Source organism: Petromyzon marinus, chromosome 6 (genome assembly GCF_048934315.1).
Source record: "Petromyzon marinus isolate PM22_M1 ecotype Great Lakes invasive population chromosome 6, UKy_Petmar_22M1.pri1.0, whole genome shotgun sequence".
Classification (NCBI taxonomy): domain Eukaryota; kingdom Metazoa; phylum Chordata; class Hyperoartia; order Petromyzontiformes; family Petromyzontidae; genus Petromyzon; species Petromyzon marinus.
The window spans coordinates 8,110,971-8,133,379 of NC_133672.1; the positions used below are offsets into that span (position 1 = coordinate 8,110,971).

The 22,409-nt window shown below is 50.9% G+C and overlaps 1 protein-coding gene across 3 annotated transcripts; it reads left to right on the forward strand.

Annotated features, from left to right (window-relative positions):
- The first annotated feature begins 2,829 nt into the window (after nt 1-2,829).
- On the forward strand, nt 2,830-22,062 carry LOC116939575 (uncharacterized). 3 transcript variants are annotated; one of them, XM_032948143.2, is made up of 9 exons: nt 2,830-3,339; nt 9,842-9,874; nt 10,229-10,414; nt 11,775-11,803; nt 12,008-12,328; nt 12,988-13,054; nt 15,491-15,598; nt 16,619-16,702; nt 17,446-22,062. In XM_032948143.2, exons 3-9 carry the CDS (start codon nt 10,286-10,288, stop codon nt 19,165-19,167), a joined length of 2,460 nt encoding a protein of 819 aa, XP_032804034.1. In that variant the 5' UTR covers nt 2,830-3,339; nt 9,842-9,874; nt 10,229-10,285; the 3' UTR covers nt 19,168-22,062. The 3 variants fall into 3 exon arrangements, with proteins under 3 accessions (XP_032804034.1, XP_032804032.1, XP_032804033.1); XM_032948141.2 differs by lacking the exon at nt 9,842-9,874; XM_032948142.2 differs by lacking the exon at nt 2,830-3,339 and having other exon boundaries at nt 6,537-9,874.
- Nucleotides 22,063-22,409: the final 347 nt, after the last annotated feature.

Genomic DNA, 22,409 nt, shown 5'->3' on the forward strand with positions numbered 1-22,409 from the left:
AGACCCAAAATGGTTTATCAAATCCTTCCAATGATTGCTAAGCCAGAATCCATCTTCTCGGTTGAAATTGTCTCTGTGTTTGTATATGTGTGTATGTGGATAGCCTAAACAAAGGGTGACTTTACCGAAAAAACTAAGAATATTAATTACTGCAGTCACGAAAGCTTTAAATCAAAATTTGGTTACAAAGCTGTTACGAAGACCGGAAACATTTGTTCATCGGGCCAAACACTGCTTATGAGACTCAGCGTAAATTGAATTTTCTACAGTTCAGGTGTTGACTGATAAAGCAAATGACACTGAGAAATATATGTCCATCAATTACACACGTTTCACATTTCAAAGTATACGTAGATCGATTTCTCATACATTCCATGAATCAATTCCAACGAATGGGTCTGTTCCTTAAATTGCGTGAGACCGGTAGAGGAGGTGCAGGGGGGGGGGGTGACACCGGTAGAGGAGGTGCTGGGAAGGGGGCTGCGTGAGACCGGTAGAGGAGGTGCTGGGGGGGGGTGACACCGGTAGAGGAGGTGCTGGGGGGGGGGGGGTGACACCGGTTGAGGAGGTGCTGGGGGGGGGTGAGACCGGTAGAGGAGGTGCTTGGGGGGGGGGGTGAGACCGGTAGAGGAGGTGCTGGGGGGGTGAGACCGGTAGAGGAGGTGCTGGGGGGGGGGTGACACCGGTTGAGGAGGTGCTGGGGGGGGGGGGTGAGACCGGTAGAGGAGGTGCTGGGGGGGGGTGAGACCGGTAGAGGAGGTGCTGGGGGGGGGGTGAGACCGGTAGAGGAGGTGCTTGGGGGGGGGGGGTGAGACCGGTAGAGGAGGTGCTGGGGGGGGGGTGACACCGGTAGAGGAGGTGCTGGGGGGGGGTGACACCGGTAGAGGAGGTGCTGGGGGGGGGGGTGACACCGGTTGAGGAGGTGCTGGGGGGGGGGTGAGACCGGTAGAGGAGGTGCTTGGGGGGGGGGGGGTGAGACCGGTAGAGGAGGTGCTGGGGGGGTGAGACCGGTAGAGGAGGTGCTGGGGGGGGGGTGACACCGGTAGAGGAGGTGCTGGGGGGGGGGGGTGACACCGGTTGAGGAGGTGCTGGGGGGGGGTGAGACCGGTAGAGGAGGTGCTTGGGGGGGGGGTGAGACCGGTAGAGGAGGTGCTGGGGGGGGGGGTGACACCGGTTGAGGAGGTGCTGGGGGGGGGGGTGAGACCGGTAGAGGAGGTGCTGGGGGGGGGGGTGAGACCGGTAGAGGAGGTGCTGGGGGGGGCGATGAGACCGGTAGAGGAGGTGCTGGGGGGGGCGGTGAGACCGGTAGAGGAGGTGCTGGGGGGGGGTGAGACCGGTAGAGGAGGTGCTGGGGGGGGGGTGAGACCGGTAGAGGAGGTGCTGGGGGGGGGGGGTGAGACCGGTAGAGGAGGTGCTGGGGGGGGCGGTGAGACCGGTAGAGGAGGTGCTGGGGGGGGGGTGAGACCGGTAGAGGAGGTGCTGGGGGGGGGGGGTGACACCGGTTGAGGAGGTGCTGGGGGGGGGTGAGACCGGTAGAGGAGGTGCTTGGGGGGGGGGTGAGACCGGTAGAGGAGGTGCTGGGGGGGGGGGTGACACCGGTTGAGGAGGTGCTGGGGGGGGGGGTGAGACCGGTAGAGGAGGTGCTGGGGGGGGGGTGAGACCGGTAGAGGAGGTGCTGGGGGGGGCGATGAGACCGGTAGAGGAGGTGCTGGGGGGGGCGGTGAGACCGGTAGAGGAGGTGCTGGGGGGGGGTGAGACCGGTAGAGGAGGTGCTGGGGGGGGGGGGTGAGACCGGTAGAGGAGGTGCTGGGGGGGGGGGGGTGAGACCGGTAGAGGAGGTGCTGGGGGGGGCGGTGAGACCGGTAGAGGAGGTGCTGGGGGGGTGAGACCGGTAGAGGAGGTGCTGGGGGGGGGGGGTGACACCGGTTGAGGAGGTGCTGGGGGGGGGGTGAGACCGGTAGAGGAGGTGCTGGGGGGGGGGTGAGACCGGTAGAGGAGGTGCTGGGGGGGGGGGGGGTGAGACCGGTAGAGGAGGTGCTTGGGGGGGGGGGTGAGACCGGTAGAGGAGGTGCTGGGGGGGTGAGACCGGTAGAGGAGGTGCTGGGGGGGGGTGACACCGGTAGAGGAGGTGCTGGGGGGGGGGGTGACACCGGTTGAGGAGGTGCTGGGGGGGGTGAGACCGGTAGAGGAGGTGCTGGGGGGGGGTGAGACCGGTAGAGGAGGTGCGGGGGGGGGGGGTGAGACCGATAGAGGAGGTGCGGGGGGGGGGGGTGAGACGAGAAGAGCGGAGCGATGAGGAGGGATGGGACCGGGGGGGGGGGGTGGTGATGAGGGTGGTGAAGAGGGGAGGATGAGGGTGGTGAGGGTGGTGATGAGGGGGGTGATGAGGGGGGTGACGAGGGGGGTGACGAGGGTGGTCATGAGGGGGGTGATGAGGGGAGGATGAGGGGGGTGATGAGGGGAGGATGAGGGGGTGATGAGGGGGGTGATGAGGGGAGGATGAGGGGGTGATGAGGGAGATATTGAGGGTGGTGATGAGGGGGGTGATGAGGGGGAGGACGAGGGGGGGTGACGAGGGGGGGTGACGAGGGGGTAGGGGTAACGAGGAGGGGGGGTGACGAGGGGAGGATGAGGGTGGTGACGAGGTGGGTGGTGATGAGGGGGATGATGAGGGGGTGATGAGGGGAGGATGAGGGCGTGATGAGGGGGGGGGATGATGAGGGGAGGATGAGGGAGGTGACGAGGGGGGTGATGAGAGGGGGGGGTGATGAGGGGGGGGGTGATGAGGGGGGGGGTGATGAGGGGGGGGTGATGAGGGGGGGAGTGACGAGGGGCGGCCTCCCTCCTCCTACTGCGCTAAGCCGTTACAGTGGCGGCGTTGCCCGCCCGCCTCTCTCTCTCTCCACTGTCGCCACGTTTCTTAACTCGCCACGTACAGTAGTAGTATAGTGACGACGACAACAACAACAACAAAGTTTACAGCTGTGGTGGTGCTGGTTGTTGTTGTTGTTGGTGGTTGTTGTTGTTTGTTTGTTGTGGAGCGAGCCGCAAAGAAGTGAAGTCGGCGGCGATGGTGGCGGAGGTGGCGGCTGCGGCGAAGTCGTTCGGAGTTTTTGTTTAAACTTCGAGGGTTGTTTCTGCTGGGGCTGCTGCTGCTGCTGCGTTGACGAGGTCGAGGTGACGAAGAGGGAGGGAGGGAGGTGTGTAGACGGTGGGGTTTGACGAGGGAGGCGTCAGACAGTGGGCGCGAGTGTTGGGTTTGATTTCTGTTTCGTTTCGCGGATTAACGAGGACGGCGGCGCCCCGCCAGAGACGCGGGACGAGAGCGGCAAAGGCGAGGTGATGACTGCTCCACTCTCTCTACACACACACACGTGTATCACTACCACTACACACACCACACACACACCACACCACACACACACACCACACACCACACACCACACACACACACCACACACACACACCACACACACACACCACACACACACACCACACACACACACCACACACACACACCACACACACACACCACACACACACACCACACACACACACCACACACACACACGTGTATCACTACTACTACACACACGTGTATCACTACCACTACACACACCACACACACACACCACACCACACACCACACCACACCACACACCACACCACACACACACACGTGTATCACTACCACTACACACACCACACACACACACCACACACACACACCACACCACACACCACACCACACACCACACACACACCACACACACACACCACACACACGTGTATTATTACTACACACACACGTGTATCACTACTACTACACACACGTGTATCACTACTACTACACACACGTGTATCACTACTACTACACACATGTACACACACACCACGTGTATCACTACTACTACACACACACACCACACGTGTATCACTACTACTACACACGTGTATCACTACTACTACACACACACACACCACGTGTATCACTACTACTACTACACACATGTACACACACCACACGTATATCACTACTACTACCACACCACACCACGTGTATCACTACTACTACCACACACACACCACGTGTATCACTACTACTACACACACACACCACACGTGTATCACTACTACTACACACACACAGCACACACCACACGTGTATCACTACTACTACACACACACCACACGTGTATCACTACTACCACACACACCACACGTGTATCACTACTACTACTACACACACACACCACGTGTATCACTACTACTACTACACACATGTACACACACCACACGTGTATCACTACTACTACCACACCACACCACGTGTATCACTACTACTACACACACAGACCACACGTGTATCACTACTACTACACACACACAGCACACACCACACGTGTATCACTACTACTACACACACCACGTGTATTACTACTACTACACACACACGTGTATCACTACTACTGCACACATGTACACACACACCACACGTGTATCACTACTACTACTGCACACACACCACACGTGTATCACTACTACTACACACACACACCACGTGTATCACTACTACTACTACTACACACATGTACACACACACCACACGCGTATCATTACTACTACCACACACACACCACGTGTATCACTACTACTACCACACACACCACGTGTATCACTACTACTACACACACACACCACACGTGTATCACTACTACTACACACACACAGCACACACCACACGTGTATCACTACTACTACACACACACCACACGTGTATCACGACTACTACACACACCACACGTGTATCACTACTACTACACACACACCACACGTGTATCACTACTACTACACACACACACCACACGTGTATCACTACTACACACACCACACGTGTATCACTACTACTACACACACACACCACACGTGTATCACTACTACACACACCACACGGGTATCACTACTACTACACACACACGTGTATCACTACTACTACACACATGTACACACACCACACGTGTATCACTGCTACTACCACACACACCACGTGTATCACTACTACTACACACACACACCACACATGTATCACTACACACACACACACCACACGTGTATCACTACTACTACACACACCACACGTGTATCACTACTACTACACACACACAGCACACGTGTATCACTACTACACACACACACGTGTATCACTACTACTACACACACACACCACACGTGTATCACTACTACTACACACACCACACGTGTATCACTACTACTACCACACACACACCACACGTGTATCACTACTACTACTACCACACACACACCAAACGTGTATCACTACTACACACACACAGCACACGTGTATCACTACTACTACTACACACACACGTGTATCACTACTACTACACACATGTACACACACACCACACGTGTATCACTACTACTACACACATGTGTATCACTACTACTACACACACACCACACGTGTATCACTACTACTACACACACGTGTATCACTACTACTACACACACACAGACAAAGATCCCCACGTGTAGCCTTAACAGACTTTTGGGGGCAAGTGCTGTGAGCGAGCACCACCACCGGCACGCACGGTGCTACATGCACTGTACCCATGCACATGGTGGGTAGCAGGTGTGTACATAACCACGCTCTAGTGTGTGTGTGTTTGTGTGTCCACAGCTGGTGCGTGTACAGATGTGCACGCACAACACATGCATGTAAATATTACCACACAGAACACATGGCGTGTGTTGTGTGTAGTTAAGCAACTTGTGTACACACACACACTCATAACGTGCTTGCAAACGATCCATAAACAGCACAACACTCCGCAGCCATCCTCGTTATGCAGTATGCGATTACATGTCTGTGATTGATGAATACAGTCGTGTATAGGAGTTAGAGTGCAGTAGTTTAGGGATGTTGCCCTGGAGTGAAGGCGCAGTGGTTAAATCACGACGCAGTTTTCTTTTGTGCAGATGTCTTATTTGTGTTTTTTTTATTTGTGTTGCTGTTGTAATCTGAGCGACCCCCAAGGATCACTCTTGCAAATGATGCTCCTAAAGTTCTGCTCTTAAGAATGAACCAAACACTACGACACTGCATTGTGAACCCGGCAGGTAACCCGAGTTGGATACTTTGCCACGGCTAACAACATCAATGGCGAGCGATTTATGAACCTCCGACCCTCCTTCACCTGATCAGCGTGGTGAAAAGTATGATCGGTCACATATCCAGCAGTGGATTGACAGTGGGGCTGTCAAGCTTACAATGCGTATATAACGTATATATAACGACACAGTACGCATCTCTGTTTTACAATAATACAAATGTATTTTTTTAAATATATACTCCATATATAATATACACTGAAGGCCTGCTGCACACAATCGCTATGGGCTTGCCTCTTGACATCTGGCACCAATACTCTTTGCTTCTATTCGGTAAAGTCACGTAGGTAAAAATGAAATAACAAAAATCACTACGTTTCGGCCACAACACAGGCCGCTTGTGTTGTGGCCGAAACTTCGTGATTTTTGTTGTTTTATTTTTACCTACGTGACTTTACCGAATAGAACCAAAGAGTATGGATCCTTGCAGTCACGAAAGCTTCAAATCTAGAATCTGGCACCCAGTAGCACTTGTGTATGAACTGGCCTGACCACCGCTGATGATACTTTTTAAAAGTTAAAACCGGTCCTACAAAGGATGTTTGTCTGCTTTAAGCAAACATTGCTGGGAAACACATTGGTCTGAGAGCCCCATAAACTACAAGACTAAAGTGTAGTTTTATTTTTGTATGCGGAGTAGTTTGTACACTACTATAAATGTGTTGCTGGGATGACTAATGCACTGACTGGTTTCAGGATGCCCGTCGGATTATACTGGAGCAGTGACGTGGACTGCTATTATGGTTTGGGGTAGGGCCAATATCTCAGTTACTGGCAGATGATTCATGGTGGCACTGGTAATTCATACTTTGGTATCAATGCTAATGTCTTCATTGAAAACACCAGACTAAAGATTCGATTTTGAAACGGATGTTGCTTTAGCACAGGCCAAAAAAACGCAAAAAGCGACCAGCAACCAACAGCACCATTGAAGTTGTAATACAGTCGAAATGAGTGAATGCGTTCATTGACTTGACCGTGGAATTGAATAGGGCTTGGGAAAAGAGACAATGGGAGGGAATTCCAAAGGGGAGACGTGCGAGAGAATAAGCAGAACGAGAATTGTCTCGACCTGCAGCAGTGTGGTGGTCGATCAGTGTGCATGAGTTGGCACAATGAGGGGCACAGCTGGGTGCATCTGCAAGTCGTCTCGGTCAACCCATGGCACCTGGGTCTGTCCCGTGACCTGTCAGCGAGCTTTTGATACTTCACTTGGCCTCAAAGTGCACCTGGCCTGGCACAAGGGTCGTAGTGACGTCACCACCACTGAGTGGCGAATTATGGCTGCTGTTGATGTTGTTGCACGAGACCGAGTGCTCAATATGGGTGGAGATGCAACAACGCCACACTCCGTCCATGTCCGTCCAGTGTGGCACGCGCTGATGTGCAGCCAGGATTGGTCTCGTCAGTGATCTGCAAACCCATTCACTTTCCATTTCATGTCAAGACTCATCGGGCAGTCATCAATGTTTCAAACAGCCATCATAATAATCATAGTTACGTTGTGAAGAATAATGTTATCCCATGCTTTAAAACAACCTTGTCGAAGCATATCCTTTAAAGGCATGGGTGTATACAGAAACACAAGGATCTTAAACAAACTTTAAATATATTATGCCACAAAAACACAATGAGTAAATATATAGTCCGATTTATCTGTCATGTATACTGCTCTATCAGAATCAAAACCTTTTAACCTGGATAAATCCGGTAAGCGATAAGTTATGAAGGTCTTTTTGACAGATGTCCATTATTATTTTTTTTACAATTTACAAGGGGACCTTAGCCTTAAGTAGTTAGGGGTGCAGGGGGATCTCAGCCCTCTCAACACCGCATAGCTGCTTTAACAAGAACACCACGCATGACAGTACTAACTTTGTTGTCATGATTGTAACAAAGTTAGAACTGTGCTGCAGTTGTTTTCAGACACCAGCAATTTGACTTGAGCAGTGAGCGAATCTGAATCGCTCCAACCAATACAATCCTTTATTTAAACCATGTGAGAACCCATTGTGACAAAGTCTTTTTACAGAGGATAATTCGAGCAAAACATCATAACTTGATGTACAAGAGAACGTGCAATAATATAGTAGTCCTTAGGATCTATTTAATATACAAATATAACAAAACGAAATGAGGGCAATTTCATAATGCGCTCTGAACTGCTGTCAATTAATAGAGGGCAATGGAAAGTGGGCAGGGGGGAGCATTTGCCTTCCCAAATATTTGACAGGCCAAGACTTGTAATTTGTCCCATCAATGGCATTAATGAGCCCCATTTGAAATACTCAACGTGGGCCCAAATGACTGTTGCCCCTACCAACCTCAATCATTCCCACAGGCCCAATAAATTAATATCTTCTTTGTCCCTCTCAGGTCTGCCTCACAAAGGCAATCTGTAATTATGTATCAATAAGATTGTATAACCCAGTTACACAAACGCGCTTGACTCGACAGTGTTGTAGCCACTTGTGTAATGGTTCACGTGGATGAAATGGCAAGTAATTATCGGAAAATCTGCACGCCGCCAAGTTCTGCGCTAGAGCGAGTGCTGCTGTGCTGTCGCGGGGCATGTCTGGGGATATTAGTTAATAAACCTTGATTTGGAATTCATTAACCTAGAGCTGGGGTGGTTGGGTATTATACGTGGTTACACCGGGGTGCCTTGTGCCCTCTGTGTGCCGCTGGCGGCTAAGCCACACGCGTCGTGGCTGTGGAGAAGAGTGGGTATTGGATTGTTGGGGAATCGGGGGGGGGGACTGCTGACACTGATTTTCCCAGTTCAATTGAACCCCCCAAAACCCCACGGGCAATGGGGGCACGTCATGTTCCACTGCGTTTCGTTGCATTGAACGTATAGAAGACGACTGATAACGATGCGTACTGTTATTAATGGAGCACCAAAAGGTGATTAATAACTGTTAAGTTTTGTCTCTTAGAAAATATATTGGCTAGCAGTAAGATTTTTTAAAAGAAACTGATGAAAATGAGACAAAAGGTGGGAGACAAGCAGATGGCTAAAACACACACGATCACACACTCACTAGAACGTCAACACATTAATACAACATACTTTTTTTTACAAAACAACCAGTGCCTTTAAATGCAGTGCCTGTAGAACATCCTCGACCAATACACTATAAGACATTGAGGTTCCTCATCACTTGGTCGAAACTGTAAACCTATTGAGCAGTGGAAGAAACTACCCGAGCCATCTTGCATGGTTGCCTTATTTTAATCACCCGGGTTTGCCCAGATAGGGTGTAAAGTTCACGAGACGTTGACTTGTGGAATCTGTAGTCGTGTCTGTGTGCTAAAGGTCATTTGACGTGTGCACAATTAGTGGGCATTTGTGACCATACCGCAATCGCGCAGGGCAGAGCGCGCCAGTCATCGTCAGAACTCTAGACTGGCAGCCCGAAACTTAGACAGAACTTGGTTGTTGAAATCCCAGACTCGTAACCAGATGCTTGGAAGGGATGGCCTTCTTGATTGTGGGATTTAAGCTCTTTTGTAAAGTTGGCGGGCATTGTGGCGTCTCTGAGTGACGTTTTTTTTACTGAGTCGAGTTTTTTTTATTTGCGGAGGTATTTACTTTCTTATCCTTGGTACGGAAATCACTGCATATATTTAAATCTTGCGTTTCTAGGAATCGCTGACTTTAACGCAAGTGGAGAGTAAGGTAAGCTGTGGAGTTGTACTTACTGTTCACAAAAATAAAAATGATACTATTTTAATGTTCTGTAGTAGCACATTATATCAGAAGTTCGGCAAATACCCTGCAGGTAATCTTCTTTGCATGTTCTATTTTATTCACAAGGGAATACACATTTGAGGATAAATCAAAATCTGTTGACCGCGATGACCGTTTGATGAAACTGGTTATTGGCAGGCCCAGTGAATTTGTGCGGATTTTGCGTATGCCTGGCTGGCTGGGAGCACGTCACGGGAAACGTATTATCGACCACGCACTATTCCGGACTGATAATTGCTCAATGTGATTAATGTTACGAGTGCGCTTGTGCCCCGTGGGTAGGAACCACCGAATAACGCCACCCACCGGGGGCCACCGGAGCACTGGAGCGGACGGGCCATGGCTATGAATAGCGGCGGTGTCGTGGCACGCAAGCCGTACAGGAAGGCGCCTCCCGAGCATCGCGAGTCGCGCCCGCCGGGAGCCAGGCACCTCGCTGAGCCCGCCATGACACGATATAAGTCAGAGGTAATCAAAGAGGTATCAGGGCAGATTCTGAGTTCAGTTCCGCTGACTGGTAATTTGTTGGGGAGGGAGGGCGCGGTGTCTGAGTTAGACAGCGGTGAGGGTACGACGACCTGGGAAAGGCAGTCTTCTTCAGGGGAGGACAGGGCGACCGGACGGAGGGGAGCCCGAGCGAGCGACCGAAGCTGGGGGAATATTTCAAGCAAGGATATGGCAGAATCGCATCTTGCCTCAGCACGGAAGCTCCTTGCAAACCGGAGAGCCAAGTCGGCTGACTTCAGAGACATTTCAAGCGCTACGACGTGCAGCGACAGCTCGTCCGATTGGAGTGCGGGAGCCAATACCAAGTCAGCAAATCTTTACAGCCGGCAACACAAGTTGCACAAGCTGCAGAAGCAGATGGCTGGTTCAGACGCGGTCCTCTACAAGTCGTCCATCGGCGCCGGCTCGCAGATGCGACAGTCGAGGACGTTGCAGCCTCTAAAGTTTTCGGCGGTCGTAGATGAAATCTCATCACAAGTTTTAAGTCCGGTGACACTGAACAGCTATGGCATACGCAGAGCTGCGAGGGAGGTGGTCGTAGAGGCGAGGAGAGCGTTAGGGGCGAGGGAGCGGGATGGGAAGCACGAAAGTGCGCAGGTGAGCGATCGGCAAGAGAGGCGAGACGGGCACAGGGCGCACGGCGCTGGCAAGGAAATGACGCACGGTTCACAACCGACAAGCTCGCACGGCAGGAGAAAGTGTGCGGCCACCCCGCACGGTCCTACGAAGGATAAACTGGAGGGCATGGCCATTGCCAGTTCGTCAAGGCGTGAGTCCGCCCGTCACTCACCGCACGATGACACGCACACGGACACGGGTTCCCAGTGCAGCGAGGACATAGGCTGCAGCAGGAGCAGAAGCAGGGACAGGCGTCGCTGGGATGGCAGCCACGCGGAGCACGGGGTGCACACGCACGGGAGACGCAGCCAGGGCTGGGAGGGTGTGGGGACCACTGATACGGTGCGCCGAGAGGGAGCGAGTAGCGTTGAAAGCCCAAAGGTAATTTACGACGAGGTGGTGCGGAAGGAGCGTGGCAGTGATGCAAAGAGAGCGCAGCAGACAGGAGCCTGCGAGGCTGCAGGAAGGGATGGGGGGTGGCTTCAAGATGGTACAAACGTTTTTTGTGCAAGCTCTGTGGACCCACCGTTAATTCTGGGCGCGTCCAGGAACTTTCAACTCTCTCAGTCCAAAAAGGTATTGGACTAAATAGTTTTTTACCCATATCACTTATTGCTATTGCTGGTGTTTTTACCAGGACTGTGGGTTTGTTCAGCGTTTGACATTGCAATAATTAATTGTTTTTGTTTTGCTTTCTGTGCAGGAGGTGCTTCCAGATTCTCATAAATCCAGGTACTCATTTACCTCCAGTTTCCACTAACAGCAAGTGTTTTCCACACGCAGTGTGCCACATGTTTGCTCAGCGGTGCACGCGCTGTTTTCACGAGTCATGCTTGTTCAGCCGGCGCATGCACTTCGTCACGTAGGCAGGACAGACATTCTTAGGAGAGCATGCATCACCCACCGCCTTCCTTGGCTGCTCTCACGCCCCCACAGGCCACAGCACGAGGAGCACGTGAGCCTTCCGGTGCCTCACGCGGAGAGACCGGGCGACGGGCCACACCTCGCACAGAGCGCCGAACTCGGGAGACCCGGAGAGTCGCACGGCCCAGAGAGGGCCGCTTTGCCGGGGCTGGGCCATCAGGGCCCGCCTGTCAGGGTCAGTCCCGACACCGCAGCAGTTTCGAGGGATGGGCCTGGCGGGGAGCGGACGGGGCCAAGGAGGGAGGCAGACAGACGGGCAACACAGCGAGGCCTGGAGGCCGAGCTGGGTCAGGCATGGGAGGAGATCCGACGCCTCCAGGATATGTACGGCAGGTGTGTTGCACGAGCATTACAAGCACTCGTGTGGGTACGAGACGGACCGATCCATGCACAACATCACACAACACTACAAAGTGCTATTAGCGAGCATCTATTCAGACCAGGGCGGCACACAATGGGGAGGTATGGTCAGCACCATGCCCAGTCACCTAGATTTCCCCGGTGCTGATGTTTAACACATTGGTATAGGTGCATGAACGCAGGCAATGTTCGTAACATTCTTTTCCGCATATTGAGGCTTGCCTCTTTTGATGTAACTGCTGTACAGAAATAAAGCACTTGGTAATTTTACCGATAACGAATGTCTTGTTAAGCCTCACATATGTATGGGCACGTGCTGTTTGTGACCGCCTAGCAAAGGCTGGGCTCGGTGCAAGAAGAGGCGCTGTAGTCGGCACAAAACACACCTGGACGCTTTTGTCTCCCCAATGATGATACTGACTATCTTACCGGGGATTATTTTGGGTTGAGGCCTCTGAGGATTGCCCAGACCAGATTTAGATTCCGATTGTCACTTGTGCCATGTACCGTGCCCAAGGCTGGCGCTCAGGTTTCCATCATCGTAATGCAGTGCGTGAATCACTTCCGTCGTCACGTGAGGACAGACCGCACGCTCGTCCTCAAGAGGGTTGTGTTTTGTCCGTCTTTCTCAGAATGCAAAGCAGTTACTTGTCCTCCCAGAAGACTAACCAAGACCTGGAGGAAAAACTGCAAAAACTGGTGACCCACTCCTCTCTCCGTGTTCGTCAACGTGTATAAATGCACACACTGCATTAGGCTCTTGCTAAAAAGGGCATCATGTGTTATAAGGGGTGTCACAGTGGTGAAATGTTAACTACCTCGCCGGGTATACAGGAGGTCGTGGGTTCAATCCCAACCCTGATGCCTGTATATTTGGAGTTTGCATGTTCTCCCCGTGGTCGAGTGGATTTTTCTCCGGATCCTCTGATTTTTCCTTCCACATTTAGAACATGAGTTTAGAGTATATTCTTAGTTTTTTCGGTAAAGTCACGTTTATTATTTTGTTGTTTCCCTTCAACGTGACTTTACCGAAAAAACTAAGAATATGAATTACTGCAGTCACGAAAGCTTTAAATCAAAATTTAAAATGAGTTTAGAGTATTTAGCTGCTGTACATTTCCACATGACACGCCTCTTTGTTAAGCTATCATTTATGGCCAAGTCGCTTAAAAAAAAAGCTATACAGTATAGCGCAGTGGGCCTTACCTGGTAAAATAAAAAAAAATGTTAAGTTTAGTAACAAATAAAAGAAACATCATATTCATTGTTACAATGCTGCAATTAATATTTAACATGCATCTGTGCATGTCATCATGTCTATTTCTTCTGGGAGGTGATTTCCTGATTTTATGGATGGTGCATTCACAAATGCATTTATAAATATTGTACAATTCATAATGATAAAAAAATATTCTTGTTAGCACGCTGCCAGCCCAGCAACAGACGGCGCCTCCCAGTTGTCATGTTTCCACCTTGACGCACTGATAAGGGAACGGCAAATAAAGTTGCGTGCGTAACAAGGTCAGGGCAAGTCGCTGCCTTGGCAGTTGGGCTCTCGCCATCCAATGTAAAGTGTCCCAATAGGACGGTGTGACCCATCAATTATTTAAAGCTGCCACTGTACACTTCATGGCAGAGCCATTCTTTTTTATCCAGTTCCCCACGGTGATGAACAATCTGTGCCGTCTCTGCCTCTCTCCCCACCTCTGCTTCTCGGCAGGCTTCTCTCTGCTACAAGTGGTATAATGCAGCTGAGTGTTTTCTCACGTTCAACTTCACCTTACTCAAGCTATGCACCCCACCCCCTTTTCCACCGCCAAACCCCCCTCCTCCTCCCCCACCTCCGCCTATCCGCTCGCCCAGAGTGTCATGCGTGTACATTTGGACGCTCGAGCTGCAAGCTGCACTTGCACTCTGAGACGCTTTTGGTTTCCTTTTTAAATGGGCCACATCCTCTGGGTATTATTCCTAGTATATACGGAGGTAACGCCTGTAACGGGAGGCACATGACTGGAACGCGTATGCAGAGACGTAAGGTAATGTTACCCCTTGACTGCCCAATGTCACTCAATCCACAGCTATGACTCTTGTTTCCCTACTGCAATATGCAGCAAGCTGACCACCAGGATCCTGTTGCAACAAAAGACGTTCAGGGGAATGGTTGGAATTTTTCCTTTTTTTCCCTTGGACAAAAATGCACGCTTTTCCGGTTGAGCGAGTAGGGGTTGGGCTTAAGTTGGAAGAGGCGTGCGCACCTCGTCGGGGAATGTTTCACACGTTCACCCCGCCTCCCATGCATGAGCTGAGCTGCGATCACGCTCCAGCATATGTGGGTTAAGTTGAACGGAGTACGAGTACAGCCAGAAAGCAGGTGCTCGCCATGGTGCTTGGCTTCCGACGGATGAAAGACCTCGCTTGAGATAAAAAATGCAACAACTAATATAATCTGTCTAATTAACAAACCTCCGTCATTCAATGAAAATTTGTGGCTGAATCTGTCACTTGAATAATACGTTTTACAGTTAGGTTATGTGACCAGCAAATTCTCCATTAACCCGTGACGTGTACTGCAGGTGCGCGCAATTTATCGCTGGACAAAAATTCACATTTGCATTGGCTTTGAGGGAGGAAGGCAACCCACAATAAGATGCGACCACTGGTGACCTGACCGCATGACATAAGACAAATAAAAATCAATGTGACCCGTGCTGTCCACGAGTGCACGTTCCATTTTGTTTCGGAGGCTCAATCGCAAATCCTCCTCTGACATGGACAGTGCGATGGTGAGGGGGACTTGCCGCCCCGTGGCCTTAATCCCTGCAGCCGTTCGCACAGAACCACCCGCGGGCTTGGGGGCGACATCACAGCTGTGCTTTCACGAGGTCAGTGCCAGGAGCTGTCTGGCTCACCAGTGAATGCTTAAGAATTATGCGAGTCAGAGCAGAGGGCTCCTGCCTGTGCCTGGCTTCCTTGCTCCTGCATCGTCCCCGCTTCGTCAGCAGCTGCCATTGCATTCCCGACGCTGCGTTGAACTCTTGTCACCACTTGATTTCGGTCTTTGCTTGGGATGGGCACTGCCTGCCGCCAGTCTTATAACCGCGTGCAACGTCTCGCCGGCAAATTTCCTGCTTTCAGGCTCAGGCGTTTGAGAAAGAGAAAACGAGCCTTAACGTGGAGATCGTGGCGCTCACGGGCAAGCTGATGGACTCCAAGACCACGATCAACAAGTTGGAGGAGGAAAACGTGGGCAATGCACAATGGTCACAGCCACTAAACAACCCCGGGCAATTTGAGTTTCCGCCGGACAGAAATGCTTTTAGCTATAGGTCATCCGGTCAGCGGTAGAGCAAGCGGATCGCAATCAGAAGGTTGCGAGTTTAAATCCTGTTTGGGAGTTGACTTCGCCCTTCGTCCCATCGGGATGAATACGTAATTCTTTACGGAGAAGTCAACAGTGGTCCTATGGGAAGGCTTGTCCCTTTATAGGAATGTGGAATTTCCACCACTCATTCAGGACTGTAGACTGAAGATGAGTACCGCCTCGGTGCTCAACATCTTGGAGGTTTGATTAAAATTAACATGTCTAACCGGATTGACCTTGGTTTCCAATTGTTATGCCGTTTTCATTGTACATTGTTATTTTTTGTAATTGTCGATTCAGATCCATTCTTGCATTCATTGGAACAGGCATTGAATTGTGAAGCGGAGAATTGAGAAACAATACAAAACAAGTAGGGGCAGGGTTTGGGGGAGAACCAAGACAAAAAATTATTCTTTATTTGAATCACGACCGTCAGCTGTGTATTCATCGAATCATGATGCATGGCGGTGAATCATTACATACCTAGCTATTACATTTGTTCCTACACTGTCTCCACATTGCGACTTTCATAGCTCTGAATGTGAGCGCCACAGTGGTGAGATGTTAATTACCTCACCTGGTATACAGGAGGTCGTGTGTTCGATCCCGGCCCTGACGCCTGTATGTTTGGAGTTTGCGTGTTCTCCCCGTGGTCGCGTGGATTTTTCTCCGGGTCCTCCGTTTTTTTCCCTCTACATTTTGAAACACGCGGTTTAGAGTATTTGGCTGCTATAAACTTCCACGTGATAAGCCACTTCGTTGATCTATCATTTCTGAAAAAGAGCTATTAAGCTCCTGTGTCATTAAACTGTAGCAAAGAGCCACAAGTGGTTGCCCTGAACACAGCCCAGCACGGGGGTCGTAACACGTTTATCCGACGTCGCATTGCATTCCCGTTTCAGGAGCGCTTCAGGAAGGACTGTAACCTGGCCGTTCATCTCCTGCAGTGCAACAAGTCCCACTTCAGGAACCACAAGTACTCTGAGGTGATGCAGGCCACCACCGCAGCTGACGCCAGAAATAACGCTCGCATTTATTTCGTGAAACATAAAAGCAATGCTAATTTAAGGAAACGCGCGTTAATATTAACGTTATATTTTTTTACAAGCGTGTGTTAAAAAATTCAAACGCACGTATAGTATTTCTTTGTTTGGATACAAATGATAAGTTAAATTATCCTAAAAGGTGTTAAATTTACCTAAATGCCCCACAGCATTCAGCTTTTCTATGTGTCCCAAGGTATTGTGTATATATTATTAATATTTTAAGTAATGTACAATTTTAGCAAATTACTTTTGCAGGAAGGTCAGACTTTAAGCCTCTTAAAGCATTCGCCAAACTCGAGCTGCTCTGCCCATCCTGCGTGCACCTTTTTTCTCCTTGGTGATTTTTTTATTCCACCACGAGCAAATAACTAATGTAACTGCCGCTTTAGTGCGTGGCACACGTTCAGCTGCAGATGTTGTGTAATTGTCCCGTTAGGCCCTTTTAATAGCTGGGGTAATGTAGTAGGTACAGTTGGGTATGGTGCAAGAGAGGTACATTGGGTGGCAAAGCACAAAACACGCCTTCCGCCTTTGTTTCCCCCAACTGTGATATTGACCTTCGCTGTGAATTGCACAATATTAATGAAAATGATGATGATGTGGCCTCATTGGCTGCAATGTTTGCAGTAGGCCATGACGCCCATTGCCTGTGCTTAACGGTGACGATGCCCGCGCACACGCAGCTGCCCCAGGAGCTGCAGGAGCTGGTGAGCAAGCACATGGGCGGGGAGGTTGGCGATGCTGCCAGGGCCCCGCCGTTCCACGGTCCCCCGTCCGCTCATCCCAATGACTCGGTCCCCACAAGCGTTATCGTACGCGTCCTCGAGAAGCCCGAGCCGCTCGGTCTGCAGTCGGCGAGCTCGCGCAGCGCCCCGCGGCCCCTGGCGGGCGACACCTTCGTCCACGTGGACATGAGCGCGGAGGATTACGAGCAGGACGAGGGCGACGACGCGGAGAACGACACGGCCGCTGCCGTCGCGGACATGGTTTACGACGACGCGAGCGACACGTGGGTGCGCAAGGGGTCGTCGTCGTCGTCGTCGGCCAGCGGCAGTGCATGCAGCCGCCAGAGCAGTGTGGACGGCGCTGGCGCCCCGCGGGACAACGGCTGCGAGAGAAGCGCGTCGTCCCCTCGTCGGCTCTCCCCGTACCCGACGCCGGCGCTCGCCGGCGCGCACGCCACGCCGCCATCGCTGCCGCCTTCCAGCACGTACGGTGGGCGCCGCGCGTTGGTGGAGTTCTCCGGCGACGATCACGTGAGGATCCCCAAGAATAGCCCACTCCCCAACTGTACGTACGCCACGCGGCAGGCCATCTCCCTCAGCATGGCCATCAAGGGGGACGCCGCGGCTGTCGGAAAAGCGGTGCCACCACCGACGCCGCCGGGCTCGCACGCGGAGGGAAGTCGCTCACCCCAAGGCCCCATCCAAAACAGCACCGGGCACAACATTGTCATCCCCGCAGCGTTCGATCACGGCTACGGCAAGAGCCGTGACGGTGTTCATCCTTGCATGGGCAGCCCCGGCGCGCATGAGCAACGCTCGCGCCTTCCACCGCTGCCTCATCATAGCCCGCGCACCAGTGCGGAGCAGGATCTGATGCACTTGGCGCAAAGTGGAGGGGAGCGCCAGGGTCTGAATGACGAGCCCTCGACGTCGACGCCATATCCGGGGACGATGGCGTGGCTCGGTGGGCAGGGGCAACCGTGCGACAACGCTTGCTCAGACACGCACGACCGGCAGAGCTTCTGCAACTGGGAGACGGAGATGCTCGGCAGCTGGCGCCGCATGTTCGTGGACAAAGTGGCACCGGACTCGGACAAGGAGATCTCCAGCCGCACTTCTTTTGACAGCGAGTCCGTGCAGCTGCTGTCCGAGGTTTTGGGTCAGAAGCGTGCGGGGGACGACGGGGGCAACGGCGAGTGCCGGGGGGCGGTCATGCATCGCACCGGCGGGCCATACCACTCGGACGGGGAGGAGTCGTACACGGCGAGTCTGTCCGAATCGCTTTTTTCGGGCCACGCGAGTCAGGATTCTGGCCCCGACACCGACCGCGTGGAGAGGAAGGCGGAGGAGCGGTGTGTGGGCGAGCGATCTACGGAACGGGAGAAATCGGCCTGGCTCAGGGACGAGAGTGCCGTGGTCAGTCGCATGCAAGGACTCGCGCACGGGCTCGGTGCCTCCGACAAGCCAGAAGAGACGGTGCGCAGTGTGGAGGAGGTGCTTGGAGGACAAGACCATCTACTGAGCAATGAGCTGGGGGACTTGCCTCCACCCAGAGCTCACAAGACCCACAAACGCATGGGTGTGCATCACCACCTGCGCAGGAAAAACAGTTTCACCAAAGCACAGGAGGACGGAAGTATTCTGGACTTGGCAGCAGGCGAGGGGGCGCACGTGTTGTGATGTCGCATTTGTTCACACGTGAGTAAGTAAGTTGGTTAGCGATGGCACTTGCTGATTAATTGCTTGGATCACGTGCCATTCGCTTAGTCGTCGTTTAGCCACTGCCAGATTCAAACTGATTGTGAAATTGTATCAAACGGATGGCGTGTGAAATGTGCAAGAGTTGGTTTCATGATCTGTTTTTAAGTTAGCAAGAGGACTAGATTAAAAGCCACTGGCAACCCATGATGGGATGTTTCCTGTTTGGCTCATCAGTCCCGCTTAGGTGTGAACAATGTAAGTGATCTGTTTTGGTGTCACCACCAACGCAGCGCTAACACAGATCACCCATCTGCGAAACAGACCCTGAGACAACAGGCCCCGCTCCTGCTTCTTCAGTTATAAGTTTCCTTATCAATCAACATCCGCAATCTGCAATGTATTATTAAATTACGAAAAAAGGACGAAATTGATATAAGCAGGATCCTGGACTGTTATATTGAGTCCTTGGATTTTAAAAATTCCCCCGTCTTCTCACGCCCTCTCACGGCTCATGGGTGCACGGGAAACTGCCAATGATGCAGTCTCTTTATATTTCAATTCAATAGACGTCATTGGAGCTGTTTGTTCGTTATCGGCTAGGTCAGAGGAGCAGTAATGCCGGAGACTTCAATCTGCAAGGGGGTACACGACCTCGAGTTTTAAATTGACTTTAAAATGTCAAGAAAACATGGCATGCTCTGAACAGGAGCAATGTCTAACTAGCTTTACCTGCCTATGTGTTAGAATGTCACTTATTGTTTATTCTGTTTGTGTCGTCATGCTTATCACTTTATTTGATTGTACTGTACTGTTAGCAAATTGTAGTGAGACGGCACAGGAGACGGTTAATGAGATTCCACGGCGAGCTTCAAAACTAGAAATGTTTGTCTTTTATATATAAAAAAAAATTTACACGGTACTTTATATTTGTATTCTTCGTATCGTGCTGCAATAATTATGGATGAAACTATTTTAATCATGAACTAATATTTTTCCCTGATGTATACTTGCTAGTCTTGGTGCTGTCGCTTCGACTTCTAGACTTAAAATATGCTGTTTACATGACAAAACACACAGGACCAATACAGCTGACAGTTGAGTTTCAGAGATAAAATAACAGTGTTGGCGCCATGCCCGGCTGGATATGACATGCCGATGCAGTATAGTCACTTTGTATTTTACGGAAAGCGCAAAATTCGTCTTTTAGCCGCACCACTTTGTTTTCGCCTACAGTGGCACCTGTGATTTTGGTGGGAAGCAAAAGAGGGGAGGTGGTGTTGTTGTAAATGGTCGAGTTTCAAAACCCCTGCTCTCCCGCAGTTGCTGCAGAAAAGACGTTTTCTACTTCGCTTATAAAGCTGCTTCTGTACACGAGGATTACACGTAAAACACATGTGCATGATGCAAACATCAAGTGTAAGGTGAGCTGCAAAAACAACTCCGTTGACTTGTACAGTACATAACACCATGGCCTTGAGGGGATCTCCTTTTACTTAATGGACATCTTCTTTAGCAGTGGAAAATTAACGTCGTTATAAAAAAACTAGAAAACGTCTCCAGCAGCATCCGCTTTGCACGATATGCAGCCGAGACTACCCGAATGTTTTGCTGGTGCAGGTATTTTCTAGCTATACCATATTTTGGATAAACTAGTAAACTTGTAAGTTTATTCCAAATACATTTTCAATGTAAATGTTAAACTGACAACTTTTATCCCTGATCCGGTAAGAGCCCATTGAGAACAGGACTCTGGTTTTCAAGGGGGACTTGTGTTTAAATAAATATGGGAAAACAAAACATCTTGGACAACAAAAGGATGTTTTTGTCCCAAAAGTCAGGCGGCTGACATGGTGGAACCAGCAAAGCACAAGCGTTGACGTTACAGCGGTGTATGTTTTCTCTGAGCCTGCATCGCGCGGTCAGTGGTGGTGGTGGTGAAACTCTTTAGGAAGGTTTTTTACCATTGCCTTCATTGCAGTGGCCCAATGTTTCATGTTTGCCAGGTTATTGCTCGGAACCCAAATGGGAAGTCACGAGGATGCAGCCATTCTTCCGGACACGCGAATGCATGCAGTTGTGGAAACTGCTGCTGTCCACCCTTTTTTTGCGTGGTCGGTGGCTGGTTGGGAGGTTTGTGGCAGTCTGTCGCTCTGCCTTGCAGTGTCGCTTCCAGGTCTTGTCCTCGTCAGAATCTATGCACCCGGCGCGGAAACCGGACTCACTGGAGCCTGCTTGATAGTGGCTGTGGGCGCAGCTGGTGCTGAAGACTCTGTACCTTGGGGTCGACTGCACAGCCACCCCGGAAAACATGCAACGTTGGGCCGACGTTGGAATTTGGTTGGAACTGTTGGAACAACATTGACCCAACGATCCATGTTTACTCCATTTCCTCGATACATTTCGTCGATACATTTCGTCATAGTCATTATTAGTTAGTCGGTGTGTTTGTTCATTTTATTCTCCTACGAACCAACATGTATACTAGGAAACCTTGTTGGCGTGACTGAAATGTCTTCTGGATTTTTAATAAATTTTATCGTACATTAATTGTCTTTCCAATAACACAGAAAAATCAACGGGCCTTGACTTATTAAATGCACCACCAGGGAGTATTCGCAAAGCAGACCGTGTTCTGCCCGTGCCGGTTGAATCGACTTGAAGTGTAATGTGCGAGTGTGGCCGCCCACCCTCCTCACTGCGCCTCGGCTCGCCCCGTGCGTGCTATTCAGGGACACTTGTAAACACAGTATTTATTTTTGTCCATGAAAATGTAGTAGGGGTGTTCTGGGTGCAAGCCTAATCCGGACAATCAGGGCGGCCTCTCTTTGCCTGTACTTGCTGAAACGCAATAATAAAGTATTTGATCTTCCTGCACCTGTGAGACTTGTCTGGTTTGTACAGGTTATTGTTACATGGCCTCAATGCACTCTTCCCCCTCACGCTGCCATCTTGCCATCTCCCTTGTACCATTTATTTAGCAAATGCTTTTACACGTGACTTTTACACAGTACCATGATCCCTACCCATCACTTTCCACTACACTTAATCTACACTCGCAACAATTCATGTGAGAATGTACATAGTTGCATTTTAGATATTCTTGGGTCTTTCGGTAAAGTCACGTTGATGGGATCAAAGAAAATAACAAAAAAACACGACGTTTCGATCGCAACACAACCAATCGTCATCTGGAGAAAAAATAGCGAGGAAGCTGCTGATGC